This window comes from Girardinichthys multiradiatus, chromosome 10, assembly GCF_021462225.1.
Source record: "Girardinichthys multiradiatus isolate DD_20200921_A chromosome 10, DD_fGirMul_XY1, whole genome shotgun sequence".
Classification (NCBI taxonomy): domain Eukaryota; kingdom Metazoa; phylum Chordata; class Actinopteri; order Cyprinodontiformes; family Goodeidae; genus Girardinichthys; species Girardinichthys multiradiatus.
This window is the reverse complement of record NC_061803.1, coordinates 29,541,386-29,563,091: the sequence shown is the minus strand read 5'-3', so window position 1 is coordinate 29,563,091 and position 21,706 is coordinate 29,541,386. Positions and strand designations below refer to the sequence as shown.

The 21,706-nt window shown below is 41.0% G+C and overlaps 1 protein-coding gene across 1 annotated transcript in view; it reads right to left on the bottom strand.

Annotated features, from left to right (window-relative positions):
* The window catches only part of dnah9 (dynein, axonemal, heavy chain 9), a 274,955-nt gene that overhangs the window by 139,806 nt on the left and 113,443 nt on the right, over positions 1-21,706 (bottom strand). The window contains exons 48-51 of the mRNA XM_047377712.1: positions 14,686-14,847; positions 12,967-13,163; positions 3,536-3,698; positions 686-809 (exon numbers count right to left, since the gene is read on the bottom strand). Of these exons, the coding sequence (XP_047233668.1) occupies positions 686-809; positions 3,536-3,698; positions 12,967-13,163; positions 14,686-14,847 (646 nt within the window). The remainder of the gene's footprint in view (positions 1-685; positions 810-3,535; positions 3,699-12,966; positions 13,164-14,685; positions 14,848-21,706) is intronic.

Below are 21,706 nucleotides of genomic sequence, written 5' to 3'. Positions count from 1 at the left end.
AGCTACATAATCAGTTGGTCAGCATCCTGTCCACAAGGAATAGCTGTACAGAACTGAGGCTGCAAGCATCAGCACAAAGGAGCTAGGAGGTTGTAAGAATTTGACCAAGTACCAGGGTTAATGCGTAATCACAAAAGGCAGTGTGGGGAAAAAAAGGGTTTTGCTTTAAGTGCAAACACTTTCCGTACTTGGAAAGAGAGATTTTTGGAAAGAGTAAGGGAGTGAGAAATAAAAAGCCTGAATTCCAAAAAATTAGAGTTAGCAACCCGCGCATGCTGTGTACATTAGTGTGCTGAATTCTGTCCCCTTTGTATAAATGAACAAATAGGTAAAATAAATGTTGTAATAATCAGTTATAATATAACTGAAAATGTTTTGTCTTTGAAGACAATTGTTTTGTATTTTTTGTGTATAGTCAGGCAGCAACTTTCATTGCCCAAGTACAATATTAATAGAGTACAATGCATTCATCCCTTTCACAATAAATTCTAAATTAGAACAAAAAACAGTAAAAGAATTAACCCTCAAAACACGAGGGTTAATTCTAGAGTCATCCTGGCAGTTCTTCACGATATCCAGACTGAGGAGTATTGACATTTCTGTCATTTGTAACAATAAAAAATAAAACATAAAATCGTTCTCTTTGAAAACATGACAAGCAGTAATTAGAGAGGGCTGCTGTTACCCGATGCCAACAGATCATTGACCAGAACGAGGAACTTTTCGTCTGCCACTTGGCCATCAGTCATTAGAAACACTGTGCCAACATTCTTTACACCAGCTTTGATGTAGAGGGATGCCAGGTCAGTCTGGGTGGGAAGAGGAGAGGAGGATCAGGAAGGAGACAAACATAAGAAGTTTCTTCAACCCAAAGGGTTCTCACATACAGTACAGACCAAAAGTTTGGACACACCTTCTCATTCAAAGAGTTTTCTTTATTTTCATGACTATGAATATTGTAGCTTCACACTGAAGGCATCAAAACTATGAATTAACACATGTGGAATTATATACTCTTTGGACCACTTGTTTGCTGAATATTGGACCATTTGCACGTTGCTGGATGCCACCAGGCCTCCTGGCGTTTTCGGCCATTTTGTATCCAGGACATGGCGACTGATATGACGGGGCGCCCCAGTTGGACGTCACAGGACGCTATATAGGGGGGGCCTCCATTTTGAACATGCGCCTTCAGCTGGAGACCGGGTCCGGTTACCAACATCTGAAGCTTCACCTGGAGAAGAGTCCCGAGTGGATCTCATTTATTCTCTCTCGTTGGCCAACAAACAATTCATAACTGAGGTTTCTGGACTAAGAAGGCCAGAAATTTCACTTTGCCGATCGAAGACATGAGTTTAACACGTAACTAAAAACACGGAGTTTCGAGGAGACGAACCGCCACCGTATTTTATCCTAGTCGACTTGATGGTCAGATCATATTTTTCCCTTTCGCCAAGGAGGCCGAAGGACGAAGATTGACCGCTTTTCCTGAGGTTAACTGTGGACGCACAGTAACTTCCAACTTTCCCCTTCCTCTCTCAACCCCGCTCAGAAGAAAGCCGACAACAAGTAATACCCATCCTTTATTTTTATTTCTTTCTTAAAAGCCTGGGCAAGGTAGAAGGTTTTAGTGCGATGAGATTCGCTATTTAATCTAATGTTTTTTGAATGATATGTGCATGTAACCTTGTTATTGAAACTTTGATGTGCCGTGTTGGACATCTGGAAGCCGCTGCGCTCCCCATCTTTGTGTGTGTTTTGCGGGGTTATTTACCACCTGGGAGCAAGTGCAGATGCGCTGTGAGACTGGACTGTTAAAATAACCTCATGATGAAATTCCCCATTTTCTTTGTCTTCAACCTTACTGCTTGCTCGCTTGCCGCCGAAAGTTTTTTAACCCTTTGTCTGCTCACCTCGCAGAGTTGGGGGAAGTTTTATGACTGAGTATAACTGAGTTACAGTGGAACTGCGCCCCAACATCCTCACCACCACACCCCTTTCGTCATATTATCAATTTTGCCATCACTGCTGGTTTGATCCCACACTGCTGTTTAGCTTTATTTTTGTTTAGTTAGATATTTTACTCCCTTTTTGTGTAGAACTTTGCATGTTTGAGTAGGTGAAGATTATTAAATCAGAAGAATGGATTGTATCAGGCTGTGATTTAATAAATATTCACATAGATGGTAACAGAAGGCGTTCTGTGTTTATTTTGTGCAAGAGTGATTCGTCAGTCAAGATAAGGTTAAAGGTTCCACACATTTCGGCAGAAACGGTCGATTAAACAGTGACATCTCTGGTAATAGTTATTAATTATTAGTGAGTATTTAACAGTTGTAATTATCAAAGGCGTTGAACCACAGTTACAACACCAGAAGACATCTCTGGTCTCGATTCATAAATGAGGATTTTGGTTAAGAAATTAATTTTGTCAAATTATGATTTTTAATTATAATTATTGATCAAGATGAATTAATCAATAATCATACTTCCAACATACTGAACCAAAAAGTGTGAAACAACTGAAAATATGTCTTATAGTCTAGGTTCTTCAAAGTAGCCACCTTTTGCTTTGATTACTGCTACGCACACTCTTGGCATTCTGTTGGGGTTTGAATGAGAAAGTGTGTCCAAACTTTTGGTCTGTACTGTATAAAGATCCTTATGATGTTCAAACTCTATACATGTACAAACTCTTGCAATAGTACTCATACCATTTACATTTTTCCATATTTTGTCCAATTACAACCACAACCTTGAATGCATTTTATTGAAATTTACCGTGACAGTCCAATAGAGAGCAGAGTCTAATTGTGAAGTTAAAGGGAAAGGATACATGGTTCAAAATTTTTGTCTATCTAGTAATAACCTGAAAAAAACATTAAATAAAGTCTAGTGCAATCAATTGTATTAAGCAAACAGTGTCCTCCTCTGAGTAACTTACTCACAGTTCCTTTATTGTCGTAAGTAATGCACTTATCTTTCTTATGGTCGGGCATGCCACCTACTGGTATAAATACACAACTGCAATTGGCTAATATCCACAGAAATAGGAATCTGTTCTGTTTCAGCGCACTTCAGTGTGAGGTCTCCTCCTCTGGCAGATGTCCTGTCTGCCTACTTTAGAAAAATAACAAAATTAAAGGCCACCAGTGACGCAAAAAAAAAGGCATACTTATTCATGTTAAAAGACGTGCCTGGATGTGCCTCCCTCGGTGTGCATATGCATTCAGAGTTGATGAGAGGATGGACAGACCAAAATACAGAGCACTGCTGAAGGAAAACATGCTAGAGGTTGCACAAGACTTGAAACTGGGATAGAGACTGAGGCCAATGATCTTAAACAATCAGCCAAAGCTACAATGGAATGTTTTAGATCGAAGCATTTTGTGTTAGAATTGTAAAGGTAATGTGCAGTCATAAAGTGACAAAAATGTTTAAAGGAAAAGTTTAAAGGGTATGAGTACATTTCCAAGAAACAAAAAAACATTAAAAGACATTGGGTGTTTTAGCTGTTTGGCATTTTGTTGCATACCTTTAGGTCTGTGAGACTGTAGCTTTTTCTCAAGGTGATCTGAAAAACCTCCAGATTGGAGATGAAGGCAGCCAGTCGGGTCAGACTCTGCTTGCCGCTGCCGCCCACTCCGACCAGCAGCACATTGCCCCGTGGAGACTCCAGGATTCGGTTTATTCGGCAGCTGCATGTCGAGAGCAGACATTTGGGGGAGGGAGGAATGAGAGGTGGGAGGGAGGAATCAGTGGAAAGAAAAGGGTAAGAGAAAAGATAGGGGAGGGAAAGCTGGCTGAACACAGCACCTGACTTATACAACAAAACAAACACCAGAGGGTTTGCTTTGTTTTGTTTTTTTGTCTTTGCTGATGCAGAACATAACTCTCCATATAATTAGTTTCCAATTAAAAATGTTATTTTTTCTAGACCAGGCCATACCTCAGAGTATTTTAATATCTTAACCAAAAAGTAAAAATATTTTTGTGTCTCTTCATTTTTAATAAACAACATGATTTCATTATAACTCCAGTCTGTGTTGCAGAAAGGAACAGCTACAAACACAATTCTCATTTTCACTGCTGCCTTGTTTTACATGCACAGTGACAAATCTCAGTAGTTTCTAGGCTTCCAGTTGCACTGACAATTTCATCTCTTCCTGATGATAGGTTTAACATTTGAAAGCTTAAAAATTTGAATTAAATTTTGACTGCCTTTACTGCTTTGTTTTCCCTGTTACGACTCTCATCTGCCTCTTAACTACTTTCATTATTCAGCACTTATTTACTCACCCTGTTGTTATTATCCAATTAAGACTACGGGTGTTTCATCTTGCTTCATGCAGTTAACACCTTCACCTATTTTAATTCCAGAATTTAACGTATTAGGAAATCAGTTCAAAATGATCAGATTTTTATGATGTCATAATATTATTCATATATAACCTAAAGCATTCAAAAAAATAACAACACTTCCACTATGTCATATTTATTCAAGAAAGATCAAGGCCAGTTAGAATGCCTTTAAACTCTTTTATTATTTGTGTTCATTTCTAAATACTTCTATTAGTACCTTTTAACTAAAAAACCTCAAGCCATAAGATCTGAGCATTGAAGATCCTTAAAGTGGTTAGGAAACAATACACATATTTTAATTGTAACAAAGGAGTCGTCCAAATTTCAACGTTGAAGGATGTTCACACGTTTTTTTAATTTTAAATACAATTCAAGTCATGAGTCTTTTTATATCTGAATCACATAAACATTTTATTTTTTTCATCTAAAAATTCTTAACTTTTAAAAAATATTATATGCAAGAGGAAGTGCTTTTATTTTGAATAAAACAGAGGTTTTTTTCATACTGACGCACGTTTAAAAGCATGAGATTAAGATGTTAGAGGAGAGTACTTTTTTTGTCTAAAATTACCTGTCCTGATAGTGTTGACTGCACTTTGAGCACCCCAATATAATTCTGTGAATAGTATGACAAAAAGTCACATTACAGGAAGTAGGATGTTTTAGGACTACCAGTTGGCCTCGATGTGATTCTGGCAAACCGTCCGGCACCTAAGGAGGGGAAAGCAGTGCTTCGCCAACACTGTTTACAGTGGGTGTGGGAGCTGCTGACCTCAAATGAGGACATTATTGGGCGGTGGAAGGAGTACTTTGATGATCTCCTCAATCCTGCCATCATGCATTCCCTGGTGGAAACAGAATATGGGCACTCGGGGTTGGACTCTTTCATCACCCAGGCTGAATTCACTGAGGTGGTTAAAAAGCTCTGCGGTGGCAAGGCTTCGGGGGTGGATGAGATCCGCCCTGAGTACCTCAAATCTCTGGATGTTGTGGGGCTGTCATGGTGGACACGCCTCTTCAACATTACGTAGTGGTCAGGGACAGTGCCTCTGGACTGGCAGACTGGGGTGGTGGTCCCCTTTCATAAGAAGGGTGATCGGAGGGTGTGTTCCAACTACAGGGGGATCACACTCCTCAGACTCCCTGGTAAGGCCTACGCCAGGGTATTGGAGAGAAGAGTCTGGCCGATAGTCGAACCTCGGCTTCAGGAGGAGCAGTGTGGTTTTCGTCCTGGCAGTGGAACACTGGACCAGCTCTATAACCTATACAGTGTACTTGAGGGTTCATGGGAGTTTCCCCAACCGGTCCACATGTGTTTTGTGGACCTGGAGAAAGCATTCGACTGTGTCCCTTGTGATGCCCTGTGGGGGGTGCTCCAGGAGTATGGAATCGGGGGCCCTTTATTAGGGGCCATCCGGTACCTGTACAAGCGGAGCAGGAGTTTGGTCCGCATTGCCGGCACTAAGTCGGACCTGCTCCCGGTGCTTGTTGCACTCCGGCAGGGCTGCCCTTTGTCACCGGTCCTGTTCATAACTTTTATAGACAGGATTTCTAGACGCAGTTTTAGCTCCACCATGGCTACCCTTTCTGCTGTTTCTCCTCCTCTCTCCTGCTCTCTGTGTCAGATGTTCACTTACTCCTCTGCCTCCTTTAGTGATAATGGTACCTGTAATAAATGTAGCATTTTTGTAGCTTTGGAGGCGAGGGTGTCGGAATTGGAGGCCCGGCTCCGCGCTGTTGAAAAACCAGCAGATAGCCGAGGCCCCTTAGCCAGCGCAAAGCCACCAAGGGTAGCTCCCCGTAGCAGTCCTCCAGCAGATCCCGTGCAGTCGGGACCTCAGGCCAGCTGAGGTACGTAGAAAGCGGTACGTAGCGGTACGTAGAAAGCATAGTCCTAGATCTCAGCCCACAGGTCACTACCAACCCGTCTGCGTTTCTAACAGATTTTCGTCGCTCAGCGACACCCGCTGAGAAGCCAACTCTGGTAATTGGTAGCTCCATAGTCAGAAACGTGACACTAGAGACACCAGCAACCATAGTCAAATGTCTGTCAGGGGCCAGAACGGGCGACATCAAATCATACCTGAAACTGCTGGCTAAGGATAAGCATAAATACAGTAAGATTGTTATTCACGCTGGCGGTAATGACACCCGGTTACGTCAATCGGAGGTCACTAAAGTTAGAGTTACTTCGGTGTGTAAGTTTGCCAAAACATTGTTGGACTCCGTAATTTTCTCTGGTCCCCTCCCCGATCTGACCAGTGACCACATGTTTAGCTGCATGCTGTCATTCAACCGCTGGCTGTCTAGGTGGTGTCCAGAAAACAATGTGGGCTACATTGATAACTGGCGAACATTTTGGGGAAAACCTGGTCTGATCCGGAGAGACGGCATCCATCCCACTTTGGATGGAGCAGCTCTTCTTTCTAGGAATCTGGCCGAATTTATTAGTTCTCCAAAACTCTGACAACCCAGGGTTCAGACCAGGAAGCAGGGTCGTAGTTTAATACTCCTCTCTGCAGCTTCTGTACTGCTACCCACCCATTACCCTATTAAGAGAATGTCTCGCCCACGGCCAACATTGAATAGATTAAAAAATAATCTAAAACAAGGAAATCAGGAAAATCTCATAAAAATAAACACAACTCAGACCGAAAAGAAAAATAAAACAATTAAATGTGGCCTACTGAACATAAGTTCTCTCTCTTCAAAGACATTGCTAGTTAGTGACCTGATTTGTGACAATCAGATTGATTTATTTTGCCTCACAGAAACTTGGCTGCAGCAAGAGGATTATGTTACTATAAATGAGTCAACTCCTACTAATTATTAAAATTTTCACATTCCTCGAAATACTGGGCGAGGAGGAGTAGCAAGCATCTTTCAGTCCGATTTATTGATTAGTCCCAGACCAATCAATAGCTACAACTCTTTTGAATATTTAATCCTTAGTTTTCCTCATCCAAATTGCAAAGCACTAAAACCACTTCTGTTTGTTGTTTTGTACCATCCACCAGGCCCTTACTCTCAATTTTTAGATCAGTTTTATCTTTTTATCTGATTTAGTGTTAAATACAGATAAAGTTATTATAGTGGGGGATTTTAACATTCATGTTGACGATGAAAGTGATAGCCTAAATATAGCGTTTAATGCTATCTTAGACTCAATTGGCTTTGCTCAAAACATTAACAAACCTACCCACCTTTGTCTTCATTCTCTGGACCTTGTGCTGACATAAGGCAATGAGTGTAAAGACATAACAATATTTTCTCATAACCCTGTCCTGTCTGACCATTTCTTAATAACCTTTGAGTTTAATTTAACCGAGTACTCCACACCAGAAAGAAAATTTCATTATAGTAGATCATTATCAGGCGATGCTGTAACAACCTTTAAAGAATCTGTTCCACTTTTAATTTCCTCATTATCACTGAAAAGCACAGTGGAGGGCAATAATTCTGTTTCTGCCCCTTCACAAATTGATTATTTTGTTCCTAGTGTTTCTTCATCATTGCGTGATGCATTAGACAATGCAGCCCCCTTGAAAAAGAAGGTAATCATTCATTGGAGGCTAGGTCCTTGGTTTAATTCAGAGCTGCATACTTTAAAGCACAATGTTAGAAAATTGGAGAGAAAATGGCGCTCTACACACCTAGAGGATTCCTACTTAATCTGGAAAAATAGCCTACTGTTGTATAAAAAGACAATTCGCCAAGCTAGAACAGCTTATTTCTCATCATTAATAGAAGAGAACAAGAATAATCCTAGGTTTCTCTTTAGTTCAGTTGCAAAACTTACACAGAGTCATAGCTCTGTTGAGGCATCCATTCCCTTAGCTCTTAGCAGTCATGACTTTATGGGATTCCTCTTAAATAAAATTGATTCTATTAAAAAGAAAATATTTGACATACTCCCGAAGATGATTACTTCATCCTCAGCAAGTGAGAGAATATTGGAAATAACTGCAGAACCTGATTTGTGTTTGGACTGTTTTGATCCTGTGAAGCTTCCTGAGTTATCAGAAATATTAGCTTCATCTAAACCTTCAACTTGTATGTTAGACCCAATCCCAACCAAATTATTTAAGGAAGTGTTCCCTCTGATTACCAGCCCCATTTTAGATATGATTAATATAGCTTTAGTAAATGGATATGTACCACAGGCTTTTATGTTAGCTGTAATTAAACCTTTACTTAAGAAACCTTCGCTTGATTGAGATGACTTGAAAAGTTACAGACCTATATCCAATCTTCCATTCTTATCAAAAATTCTTGAGAAAATATTTGCAAATCAAATGTGTGAGCATTTGCACAGCAATGACCTGTTTGAAGAGTTTCAGTCAGGCTTCAGAGCTCATCATAGCACTGAAACAGCTCTGCTGAAAGTCACTAATGATATCCTTATGGCCTCAGATAATGGACTTGTGTCTGTACTGGTTCTGTTAGATCTCAGTGCTGCATTTGATACAGTCGACCATAATATTCTCTTGAAAAGGCTGGAATATGCTGTAGGGATCAGGGGAACAGCGCCAGGCTGGTTTAAATCTTATCTGTCTGACAGATTTCAGTTTGTTCATGTAAATGATAAATCATCTTTAAACTCCAGGGTTAATTGTGGAGTACCACAGGGTTCAGTACTTGGGCCAATTCTCTTTACTATATATATGCTTCCAATAGGTCAAATTATCAGGCAGCATGGGATAAATTTTCACTGTTACGCTGATGATACTCAGCTTTACTTATTCATACATCCTGATGAGCCCAACCAGTTAGATAGACTACAAGCATGTCTTGAAGATATAAAAACTTGGATGACTTTACATTTTTTGCTTCTAAATTCAGACAAGACAGAAGTTGTCGTCTGTGGACCGGAGTCTTTAAAAAAGAAACTGCTTAGTCAATCACTTAACCTGGATGGGATTAAATTGACCTCCGGTGATAAAATAAAAAACCTTGGTGTTACTTTTGACCAGGACATAAATCCCATATTAAACAGGTTTCTAGGATTTCCTTCTTTCACCTCCGGAACATTGCCAAAATTAGAAATATCCTATCCAGGAGTGACGCTGAAAAACTAGTCCATGCATTTGTTACTTCAAGGCTGGACTACTTTAATTCGTTACTATCAGGATGTCCACAAAATGCAGTTAAAAGCCTTCACTTGATTCAGAATGTTGCAGCAAGAGTTCTGATGAAAATTAAAAAGAGAGATCATATTTCTCCTATTTTAGCTTCCCTTCATTGGCTCCCTGTTAAATCCAGATTAGAATTTAAAATTCTCCTCCTCACATATAAAGCCCTTAATGATCTAGCTCCATCATACATCAGAGATCTGATTGTTCCATATGTTCCTAACAGAGCACTTTGTTCTCAGACTGCAGGTTTACTGGTGGTTCCTAGAGTCTCCAGAAGTAGAATGGGAGGCAGATCCTTTAGTTATCAGGCTCTTCTCCTGTGGAACCAGCTCCCGGTTTTGGTCCGTGAGGCAGACACCCTGTCTACTTTTAAGGCTAGGCTTAAAACTTTCCTTTTTGATAAAGCTTATAGTTTAAGTGGCTTAGGTTATCAGGGAGGGAGCCTTCCTACCTCCCTGTTGGATGTAGTAAGGGGGAGTCTGATTTAGCCTAAACTGGCTCAGTTATGGCTGAGGTGCAAACACACCCTCCATTTCTGCTACTTATATGACCCCCTCTCTTTTCCAATGGTTATAATCAGTCTGACAGAGGGAGGTATCCCAATCCTTGTGGTTTTTAGTATAACAATGACCATCAGTTGGACCCTTTGTGGGGTGCCTTGAGACGACATTGTTGTAAATAAGCGCCGTTTAACCAAATAATCTGAACTGAAACTATCTGTGTAGTTATGCTGCTATAGGGTTAGGCTGCTGGAGGACAAAATGACCACTTTCACCCTCTTCGCTACATTCTCACACTACTCTCCAATTTTGCATTATTTGCTGTTATTTCAGCTTTTAACCTTGTTCTCTCTTTTCTCTTCCTAGAAGCTACACCTGGCCTGGCTCTGTGTCTACCTGGGACACCTTTCTAGAGAGGGGAATTGTCCGAGCTTCTGCGGGCAACAACTTAATGCTCACCCTCTACCGATGATCCTCTTGGCCCTGTCTTTTAGTGTTTAACCCTTTCTCTCTCCTAGACATGGCGATTGACTGAGCTTAACTGTAACTAACTCTATGTGCTCTCTTTCAGACTTCAACCTTGAAAACTGGCTCAGAGTTTATCTGTTCTTTCTTTCTAGGTGAAACGACTAAAGGAGCTACATCCATTAACATTTACTTTTCCTTCCCATAGAAAGTAATCCTGGTTCAGTGCTTCTTTGTTCTCTTTGTGTCTCTGCTCTGTTCTCTCAAATCCCCAGTCGGTCGTGGCAGATGGCCGCTCACACTGAGCCTGGTTCTGCTGGAGGTTTCTTCCTGTTAAAAGGGAGTTTTTCCTCTCCGCTGTCGCTACATGCATGCTCAGTATGAGGGATTGCTCATCCGGGAGGAGTGAAGTCACTGACTCGATGCAATCTGCTGGGTTTCCTTAGACAGAAAAACATTTTATCCAATTTGAATAAATAACTAACTCTGACTGCACTGTTCAATGGTTAGGACTAATTGGAATGTATCTACCTGACTGTTGTGAAGTGCCTTGAGACAACATGTGTTGTGAATTGACGCTATATAAATAAAACTGAATTGAATTGAATTGGTTTGGGGACCAGTGGATTTCGTCTCTTCTTTTTGCAGATGACGTGGTCCTTCTGGCCCCCTCTAGCCAAGACCAACACCATGTGCTGGGGCGGTTCGCAGCCGAGTGTGAAGCGGCTGGGATGAAGATCAGCTCCTCCAAGTCAGAGGCCATGGTACTCGACCGGAAAAGGGTGGCTTGTCCTCTTCAGGTTGGAAGGGAGTTCCTGTCTCAAGTGGAGGAGTTCAAGTATCTCGGGGTCTTGTTCACGAGTGAGGGAAGAATGGAGCGGGAGATCGACAGATGGATTGGTGCGGCTGCCGCAGTAATGGGGGCGCTGTGCCGGTCCGTTGTAGTGAAGAGAGAGCTGAGCCAAAAAGCGAAGCTCTCGATTTACCGGTCGGTCTACGTTCCTACCCTCACCTATGGCCATGAACTTTGGGTCATGACCAAAAGAACGAGATCCCGGATACAAGCGGCTGAAATGAGCTTCATCCGGGCACTCCCTTAGAGATAGGGTGAGGAGCTCGGCCATCCGAGAGGGGCTCGGAGTAGAGCCGCTGCTCCTCCACATCGAGAGGAGCCAGTTGAGGTGGCTCGGGCATCTATACCGGATGCCTCCTGGACGCCTTCCTCGAGAGGTGTTCCAGGCACATCCCACCGGGAGGAGGCCCAGGGGACGGCCCAGGACACGCTGGAGGGACTTTGTCTCTCGGTTGGCCTGGGAACGCCTTGGGAACCCCCGGAGGAGCTGGAGGAGGTGTGTCTGGGGAGAGGGACATCTGGGTGTCTCTGCTGAGTTTGCTGCCCACGCAACCCGGGAAGACGACGATTACAAATGTGTGTACGAGGATGTTTTAGGATGTTTGAATTGGGTTTAATGGCCAACACACACAAACATGCATCTGCCTCAATCCTTTGTCTTTTATGGCCTCGTCAGTATGTATATTGTTTATTTTGTACTTAGTTTTAGTTTAATTATATTTTGTAACATTAGAAAAGTTATTTTATCTAACTTTTATAAAATACATAATAACTTATGACACTGGAGGTGTCACACATCTAAATTTAACCATGCACATTAATTCTGGGCCTATTAATGTACTTTCCAAGAAGAAACAGAAGGAAATACCCTAACTTTTTTTAACAGAGAGATTTTTAATAGCCAGCCCTGCAAAATTATAATATTCTTTGTTGCTCCTCAACACAGAGCCACTCACTTTAGGGGTTGTAGTTGGGAAAGAAACAGATAAAAAAGTTATGGGAACCACATCTTCTAAAAAGGAGTGGGTGGAGGTTTTGGGAGGGTATCAGTTGAACATTTAGCTTTCTTAATTCAAGAGAATGAACACAGATGAACTCAGAAGTAAGTGTGGCTGCCCAAATATATATGCCGACTGCTTTCTTTATTTTCAAGGAACCTGACCATGCAAGAGACTGGATGAAAGGGAGCATCGTGACTTTAGCATTCTTAAGCTGTGGAAAAAAACAGTTTTTCAGGGTTGATTATGACTTAACTTGTTGCGTTTAAAAAGGTGGGTAAAAACAGAACTGCTTGTTTTGTGGTGTGTGATGCTAAGTTGCTTAGCTCTTCTGGTAAAGTTGTACACTTCAGGGAAAAACTCCTTACAATTAGAGCAACAGCTTGAATAATCAGAAATTATGCTTTAAAACCTCTAGGTTTCAGCATGTTATCAATTAGAAGAGGCTGAAGTGGTAGCTGACTCCTACATTAAACGTCACTAAAATGAGACTTAAATTTTGACTAATTTTGCTGTGTTTCATGCTTTATGCAGCTTTTATTTTATTTATAGCTGTTGGGTTTTAACATTCTCTAGAGTTGTTAATCCTAAAATGCTTAAAAAAAGAAACATTTATTCATCTGCGCGCCCTCAGTTGTTAAACCTCAACTCACATGTGAGCCATAGCATCTTCAAACAGCACCAGGTTCAGGGTGGCATTGACCTCGTTGTAGCTGTCCTGAACTTCCAACAGGATTTTACTGAGGCTGCTCCAGGACTCCACAGCCATGTACCTCGGCTCCCCCAGCCCCCGGGCAAAATGGCAATACAGGTTCATCTCCCTGGTCTGCTGCAGCTCCTCCTCCATGTCCTTAGGGAGATTCATAGACAGAAAGTAGTGGTAAGTAGTGAAAGAAACACAGTACTTCTGCCAGCAGAACATTACTGTTAGGTCTAAACAGTGTGGACAGGGACACAGCTAGATGCCCTGAGAAATTGATTGCTGACAAGAGTCGGCCAGTTTTTTAACTTGATTGGACCTGACTGGTCAAAAACTCAAGAATCTACTCTTTTTCCTGTCAGTAAACACACCATACGTAAGCAAAGAAAGTTGCTGTTTGACCCTTTTAAGCTTTCAACTTTGTTTTTCATGGAACATGCTAGATTTGGAAATGTTGACAGCCTCTTAAAAATCTCAAAGTTAAAATAAGGATATAAATTCTCTGATGAATGCACATGGAGACTGGTGTTTCAGTAATGCTAGAAACGCCAGCTAAGATGTCTCACAGTTACAAATGTGACCTTGGACGTCATAGGCTTTTACAATAGTAAAAGCCTATGACGTTACCTCTGCTTCTGATGTAAATATTTGACAGCTATGGGGCATGAAGACTTGAACAATATTTAGAATGCTGTTCCTAAATCTTTTTATAGTTCTTAAAAAGTAATCATAACTGACCAAACTGGGTATAAGAAGGTCAAAACTGGTGAAGGGAAATTGGACTAGATATTTGACAGAGGAATCTCTAAACAGGATATTTAATTTTTTTCTCAAATTTACATCTTCATCATGTCTAATTTCATGTTCCTAATTTAAAGCTCAAAACCTCTGGTGGAGATGGGTCTCTACAAGTATAACTAGGAAGAAAACATGCACTATATTAGAGATGCAGTAACTAATTTGAGATCTGCCAATTTTCCCTTAATATTTTTTTTTGTCCACAGCATGTGACACAGGTTTGCTAAGTTAAATAAAAATCAGACAAAGGTTTATGATAGATAGAGAAATATCCTGTAACTCCTATCATTTCCGTTGGATTCAAAACAACTTTCTTTATCAAAAATCTGCAGCATATTTTCCTTTTTTGGTTGTTAAAGTCCTGACAAGAACATAGGACACACCAAGGAAACCATAAATTGGTATCGTCCCAGAAAAATTGGTGCTTCTCTAATTTTCTTGGATGCAGAGGCAAGTTGTAAGTTTATACTATATGCAAGGAATTAATAACATATTGTTGCATGACCTGTTTTTTCTCTCATATCCGTGTGTGTATGCACATGCTTGTCAGGTTCTTCACTGTGACATGACTTGTATCTATGCCACAGGGCAGGAGAGGGTGAGGAGGAAGCAGTGGACAGAAAACCATTAAAATGTTTTCCAATTTGCCGGCCTGGCAGTGCAGACCTAGACAGCCTGACCCCATGCCACACTGATTAATATTCTCTCCAGGCTCTTTACCCTCTCTTCCCCAAAAAATTCATTTTTTTCCCCTCTCCTCCTTCTCCTCGCTGTGTTGGCCACTGATGTCTAAGTCCAGATACAGAACAGGCACCCTAATGATTCACTCCCTGCTCTTGTCTACCCTCGCTGAACTATAGAAATAAATTCTCACCTCATAGAACTTTTTCACTGTGTCCGTTTGTAGCTTATCAAAGGCCTGGATGTCCTGCTCCTCCACCAGCTTGTCTCTGTAGACCCGGTCAGACTCATGCAGGTAGATTTTCAGCAGGTCCACAGGGTTTTTCACACAGTTGCTGGTACAGAAGAGAATACCCTGAGCAAAAAAGGAAGAAAGGATTTAGGCTTTGGGTTTTATTTCAGGGGCTGATTTGGCAGAACAAGCAGGGAAACCGAGCACAGTGAGTGTGGGTAAATCACCAGATACTCTGAGGGGGCAGGCTGTTAGCAGGTGTGATAGGAAAGCTCAAAAAAATAATGGCAGCACTTTTCTTCTATCCACATGTTGGAGAAGTATTGTTTCATATGAAGTGGGCCAGGTTTAGTGGGCAGGTGTTGAATAGGAAAAAAGCTCATTTAAATGAAAATAATCCACATTAGACAGAAAGACTTTATGTTTCCAAACAAGACAGAGCTCTGTCTGAGTGCTCTCTGGTAAATGCTCCACATCCAACGTCTGTCACTTTAGCTGTACGTTGTATTTTTTTGAAGAAAGGCATATATGTTGTTGTTAACTTGTAGAGTGATTTATTTTGTTATGCATTGCTTTGAGTAAGCTTGGGTTGGTTGTAGGTGTCAATGCCTACAATGCCTAGCAAGTTAATGATTTGAAAACTGCTCCAAATGTTCCATTATACTTTTCCTATGGGTAAATAAGACGCAGTATGTAAACATTTATGCGGCAGTTGTTTGACTGGACTGTTTGCTGTATAATTTCAGCAACAACAGGAATAATTGTTGCAACATAGCACAAATAACTGTTTGAAATAATGGATGTTTTTTTCGTTTTATATTTTTACGTTGAGGCACAGTTGACTTCTTTTATCATCAGGATTTAAAGCTGGCAAATCAGTTGCCTTGATGAGCACAAATAGATCAACATTTCTTTCTCTATTGATTGTTAAGAAAGATGTTAACAATGAGGTGGTGTCACAGAATCTCACATTAAAGAAATGTTAATTTCTTCAGGGGAACACAAATATACTTGAGCACAAATCATCCAGTAATGTTTTCATTTGGATTAAAATGTGGACCCAACTGAATGATGACATCCAAAAGCAATGTAGTTGAAAACAAATTATTTTATGAGCCCTGATCTCACCTGTCTTCCATCTTCTCCTTGCTTAAAACATGTCATGCTGATAAGGATACGTGTGCTTAGTGGGTGATTGATGATAAATGTGTGGAGGACTGTGTGATGTGGCCAATTTCCTACAGAGGCATGGATGATGCATTCGGGCAGAAGTCAGCACAGTCTAGGTGCATCCTACGATAGGGGCTACATAGGATGAAGCAGGGAACAGTGATGCACCCAGAGAGTCTCCTCCTCTGTGCACTGTCATCTAAGAGACGGTGCCTAACAGATGTGTTGTGTCTCCCGCCCCAGAACCTATTCTCATCAACAGAATCTCTGGGGGTGAAGCCAGCTGAACCTGATCTGCCTTCATATACTGCTGAATGTGACAATTGGCTGCTAAATCCACTGTGTAATTGTGCAGATGGGAGATGTGCTGTGCACGTGGGCATAAAGATGTGTGCACTGACCATTTAAATCAACACTGTTGCCTATGACAGGCAAGAATCTGAACTTTCCATGGATCTGCTCCTTTCTTCTTCATTTCAGTGCTTAGTGGTATCAATCTTGTCACCCCGCACAAGTACAGTTGAGCAAAACCAAACACCATATGGGTCTCTACAGTGACTTTCCAAAGTTATTCATATACTCTAAACTTTTTCAGATTTTGTCACAAGGCTTCATGTGTTTCATTATAATTTTATGTGATAGGCCAACAGAAAGTAGTGCATAATTGTTGACGTTTTGATCTACGTTTTTCTGCAAAAATAGATTACAAATAATATGTTGGAGTATGTCTCTTGCAGCTTAGTACATCTAGCAGCTAAAGTCTTTACCCATTCATTCTTTCTGAATAGTTCTAGCTCAGTTAGATTTGGTGGAGAGCACCTCCAACCATCATTCTCTTTTCAAGTCTAGAAATTCTCAAACGGTTCAGGTCTGAAATTGGACTGGCCCATTTTAACACAGAAACATGCTTTGATCTAAGCCATTCCATGGCAGGTATGTTAAGAGTTGTTGTCCTGCTAAAAGGTGACCATCTGCCCCAATCTAAAGTCTCGCACCCGCTAACAACTTTTGTTCCAATATTGCCCTGTATTGATGTTTATGTACATCCATCTTCGTATCAACACTTACTTACCAGCTTCTCTACATCTAGGTTCAGAAAAACATCTCCCACAGCATGATGCAATTACCATGGAGATGGTGTGTTCAGAGCAATGTGGGAAGTAAACTTTCCAACCACACATGTAGTTTCAGATGTATGCCAAAACATTTTGGTCTCATCTGATCAGAGCACCTTCTTCTACATGTTCACTGTGTCCTTTTACATGGCTTGAAACAAAATCGCTAACGGGACACCGTACTGGTTTATTGTACCAATGATCTTAATCTTGCCACTGTTCCATAAAGGCCAGATTTATAGAGAGCACACCAAATAGTTGTCCTGCTGGCAGATTCTTCCACCTGAGCATACCTTTCTGCTGTTCCTTCAGTGGACCTCTTGGCTGCTTTTACTCTCCTTTACCTGGCCTCAATTTAGGTTGGTAGCCATATTTTGGTTGGTTTGCAGTTGTGCCATAGTTTTTTGGATTTTAAGATCATGACTTGAACATCATATTGTTTATAACCTAACCCTGCTCTAGACATCTCTACAACTTTTTTGCCTGATGTGTCTGCTGTGTTCCTCAGTCTCCATGATGCTGATTGTTCTCTTCTGTCCTCAAAAATACCTCTGGGGCATTAACACAACAGATGGATTTATACTGAGATTAAACTACACACATGGGGGAGTGTGTAGTTTACTAATTAGATGACTTCTAAAGGGAGTGAAACTAGCACCAGATTTTATTTAGGGTTATCAGAGTAAAGGGGCATAACACAAATGCATGGCACACTCTTCAGGTTTTTCTTGAAAAAAAAAAAACATTACTTTTTGTTCCACTTTACAATGATATACTACTTTGTGTTGGTCTTTCACATATAATCCCAAAAGAATACAATTACGTGTGCTTGAAGTTTAAGGAGAGCAAGGCCCTGGAACTTTCTGAAGCAGGGATGCGTTTAACCTTTGCAGTTTGCCATATTAAAACATAGCAAAGTAGCGCACAAACTGAGAAAAGAAAGAACTCCTCCCCCCACCATCCAGCAGACTTTGGCCGACTATCTTACAGAATCTTCCCCTGACATCTTCTTGCTTCGTTCAACTCAGTGGAGAGGGATAAGAGCTCTGGGTGTCGACATGTATCTTCTATACAGGGCTGTCTGTTTCCATGGGCTTGCTTTCCTCTATGCCTGACGGCTGCTCTGAGCTCCGAACAACTGACAAATGCACCCAGCTGACTATCCACTGAAAATCATACAGACATATAGAGCAGTCAGTATGGTTTGGCTGCGGTCTCATTGCACCATGAGTCTCATGTACCCTCTTCTGATGCTGTCTTCCAAATATGCTTCATCCATCTCCCAACCCTTCAACCCCCCACTGCAGCTCTCAAGCATCAAGGAGCTCATTTAGGTTGACGAGGAGAAGACAGGCCAGGATATGCCTGTTGGTCATTACAGTTAACGAACATTGGCAAACAGAGCTCTTTGACAACATTCCCTGTTGGACTGCAAGCTGTTTTTATTGGCCTGTTAGAGGAACTTAGCTACTGTTCTTCACTCACAACATGCCCACTTATAAACTGTTCTCACTAATCAACTTGAAAGCTCAAAGCGAGTTGAAATTCAAAGAGAGAGATTATGACAGATAAAAGATGATACACTGAGGACAAAAGTTTAGAGGTAAAAGAAGGAAAATAGCTGAAATTGCTCTTGCTTACTTTTTCACAAAACTAAAAGAGATTTAAGTAAATTCTAAAGCAATATAAAGATGCGTTCTTGATTCTCAATTGTATCTTCATCTTTGTCACATTTGCAAACACCTTTACACATACCACAGCTTATGCAGAGCCTTTGAGCTCAGCTTTTTGGCTCATTAGAGTACATCATAATGAGACCCTTTCTGTTGGCTACATCCCCAAGTTCCAAAAGTTATAAAGAAAACACACAAAAAACAAAGAGAATCACATCAAGTCCCCCAATTATTTCAGCTGAGGCAAACTTTTCAAATGTCCAGCTAAAACACACAGACTGACAACCGTTTAGGCCTCTCGCTCAAAATTATAGGAAGTGTTTGTATTGTCACAACAAACCCTTTCCCACATGTGAAGATGCCAAAGATCAGAGATTTGATTGGGAAATTACCACTGAGGTTCAGTTGCGCGTCGAGAGGCTGCTCACCTCTTTCCACCTGTCCTGAGGTGTTAGATCCAAGACTTAAATAAGTAAGGAAGAATAACTTCAAACAAGCTCACGGAGTGCTTTTCTAGCCATCTTTACATATTTCTATAGATGGAGAGGACCAGCCAGACAGTTCTGACACTGTTTCTTTAGGGTGGTTGCCAAATATCTGCTCCGGCCAATTAAAGAAAGACTTTGACAAAGACTTTGTCAAAGTGGTTTGAATAGGGTCTTCTAATACCGGGTTCAAAGTCTTCACGTAAATTCACAGCTGTTTGAAGCCAGTGATGTGTGTGATCAAGGGTCTAGAAGCTAAGTCCCGAGGTCTTCAGGGTTTGAGATGTTGAAAGGTGAGCAGGCTTTTAAGTCCAGAGGCTTCAAATCAGCAACAAATGCCTCCGATGGCTTAAAAAGAAGATTTTGAGGGGGGGTTTAACAATTGCTTACAACTTTTTATTGACTGATAATTGACAATAACAATTACATTGAGTAGTGATGTGCAGTGCCATGATTAAACAGTATTTGCAGCCTTAGAGATTTCCTCTACCTTTGATTTTTGTCAGACCTTTGAACACATTTTAATATAAAGGAAAGATAACCTGAGTTAAAACAAACAGCAGCATTTAGCTAATAAGTTCATTCATCATTGGAGAACATCTATCCAAAGCAACCTGGCCCTGTGTGAAAAGTAACTTCTTCCTAAACCCCATGTCTCATCTGTTTGCCATTACTGGCAACCAGTCAATATGAAGGGTTTTTGTACCTCAGCAGTCTATTTAAGTTTATGCCCCAGCATCTTCATTGAATTTAAAAAATTGAATTGATTAAGTTGTATCAAAAGCTTGTGCAGTTCAGAGATAGACCTACTGGTGTGTCTTTGATCAGTGTCCTGTACATAGCATAGATGCAAATGAGCTCAAGGTCACAAAATGACATTATCTACCATGCCTGTTCATGTCCTTCGGTTGCCTCACTTCATTGTTTCGTTCAGGTTTTCTGTTTCTTCTGGGCTCCACCCTCAGGTGTCTTCCTGATCTTGCATTTATGTGTTAACATCTGGTTTTGTAATCATCTGTTCCCTCATTAGGCTTTCAGGTTCTCTCCCCTTTTTGCTAGTTTGTCTCAACTTATGTCTGCATTCCAGCAATTTCCTCATCTTACGTAGTGTTCTTGGATTTTTGACCGTTGCCTAGTTTCTGCTACTAGGCAACGATCTAGTTTCTGGATTACAGACTGCTTGTTTGTGGACCTCATTACATGTCCTGTAATAAAGGTCAAGTCTACATCTTGGATTCTACTCTGAGTTCTTGTCAATTATTCCTAACTGAAAAAAATTATTCATAGTCCCATCAATTACAACAAGTCGTCCAGGTTATGAAACAGCAGAGCAGCCCCAGACCATCACACTATCAACACCATGTTTGACTTTCGGTATGAGGTTCTTTGTTAGAATGCTAAGTTAGTTTAACACCAGATGTAAAGGTTTCCCATTTGTCTCGTCAGTCAACTGAATATTTTCCAAAAAACCTGTTCATCAACCTTGGGACCCTTTGGAATTCCTCAGAATGAGCTGGAGTGTGTTGCTGGAGAGAGGAATATCAGCGGTTCCCTCCTTTATGTTTTCTCCACTGGCATAGTCTTGTGTAAGCGGAAGACAATAAATGGTTTTACATTTTAGTTTTTTAAATTATTAAATTGATGTAATTTGCCGTGAAGCTGTGATAGTTTTTCTCAAAGTTGTAGTGACAGCAACCCATTTCTACCCAACACTACAACAATCTGTAAAGTAGATGTTTAACTACAGGTCCTTCTCAAAATATTAGCATATTGTGATAAAGTTAATTATTTTCCATAATGTCATGATGAAAATTTTACATTCATATATTTTACATTCACTGCACACTAACTGAAATATTTCAGGTCTTTTATTGTCTTAATACGGATGATTTTGGCATACAGCTCATGAAAACCCAAAATTCCTATCTCACAAAATTAGCATATCATTAAAAGGGTCTCTAAACGAGCTATGAACCTAATCATCTGAATCAACGAGTTAACTCTAAACACCTGCAAAAGATTCCTGAGGCCTTTAAAACTCCCAGCCTGGTTCATCACTCAAAACCCCAATCATGGGTAAGACTGCCGACCTGACTGCTGTCCAGAAGGCCACTATTGACACCCTCAAGCAAGAGGGTAAGACACAGAAAGAAATTTCTGAACGAATAGGCTGTTCCCAGAGTGCTGTATCAAGGCACCTCAGTGGGAAGTCTGTGGGAAGGAAAAAGTGTGGCAGAAAACGCTGCACAACGAGAAGAGGTGACCGGACCCTGAGGAAGATTGTGGAGAAGGGCCGATTCCAGACCTTGGGGGACCTGCGGAAGCAGTGGACTGAGTCTGGAGTAGAAACATCAAGAGCCACCGTGCACAGGCGTGTGCAGGAAATGGGCTACAGGTGCCGCATTCCCCAGATCAAGGCACTTTTGAACCAGAAACAGCAGCAGAAGCGCCTGACCTGGGCTACAGAGAAGCAGCACTGGACTGTTGCTCAGTGGTCCAAAGTACCTTTTTCGGATGAAAGCAAATTCTGCATGTCATT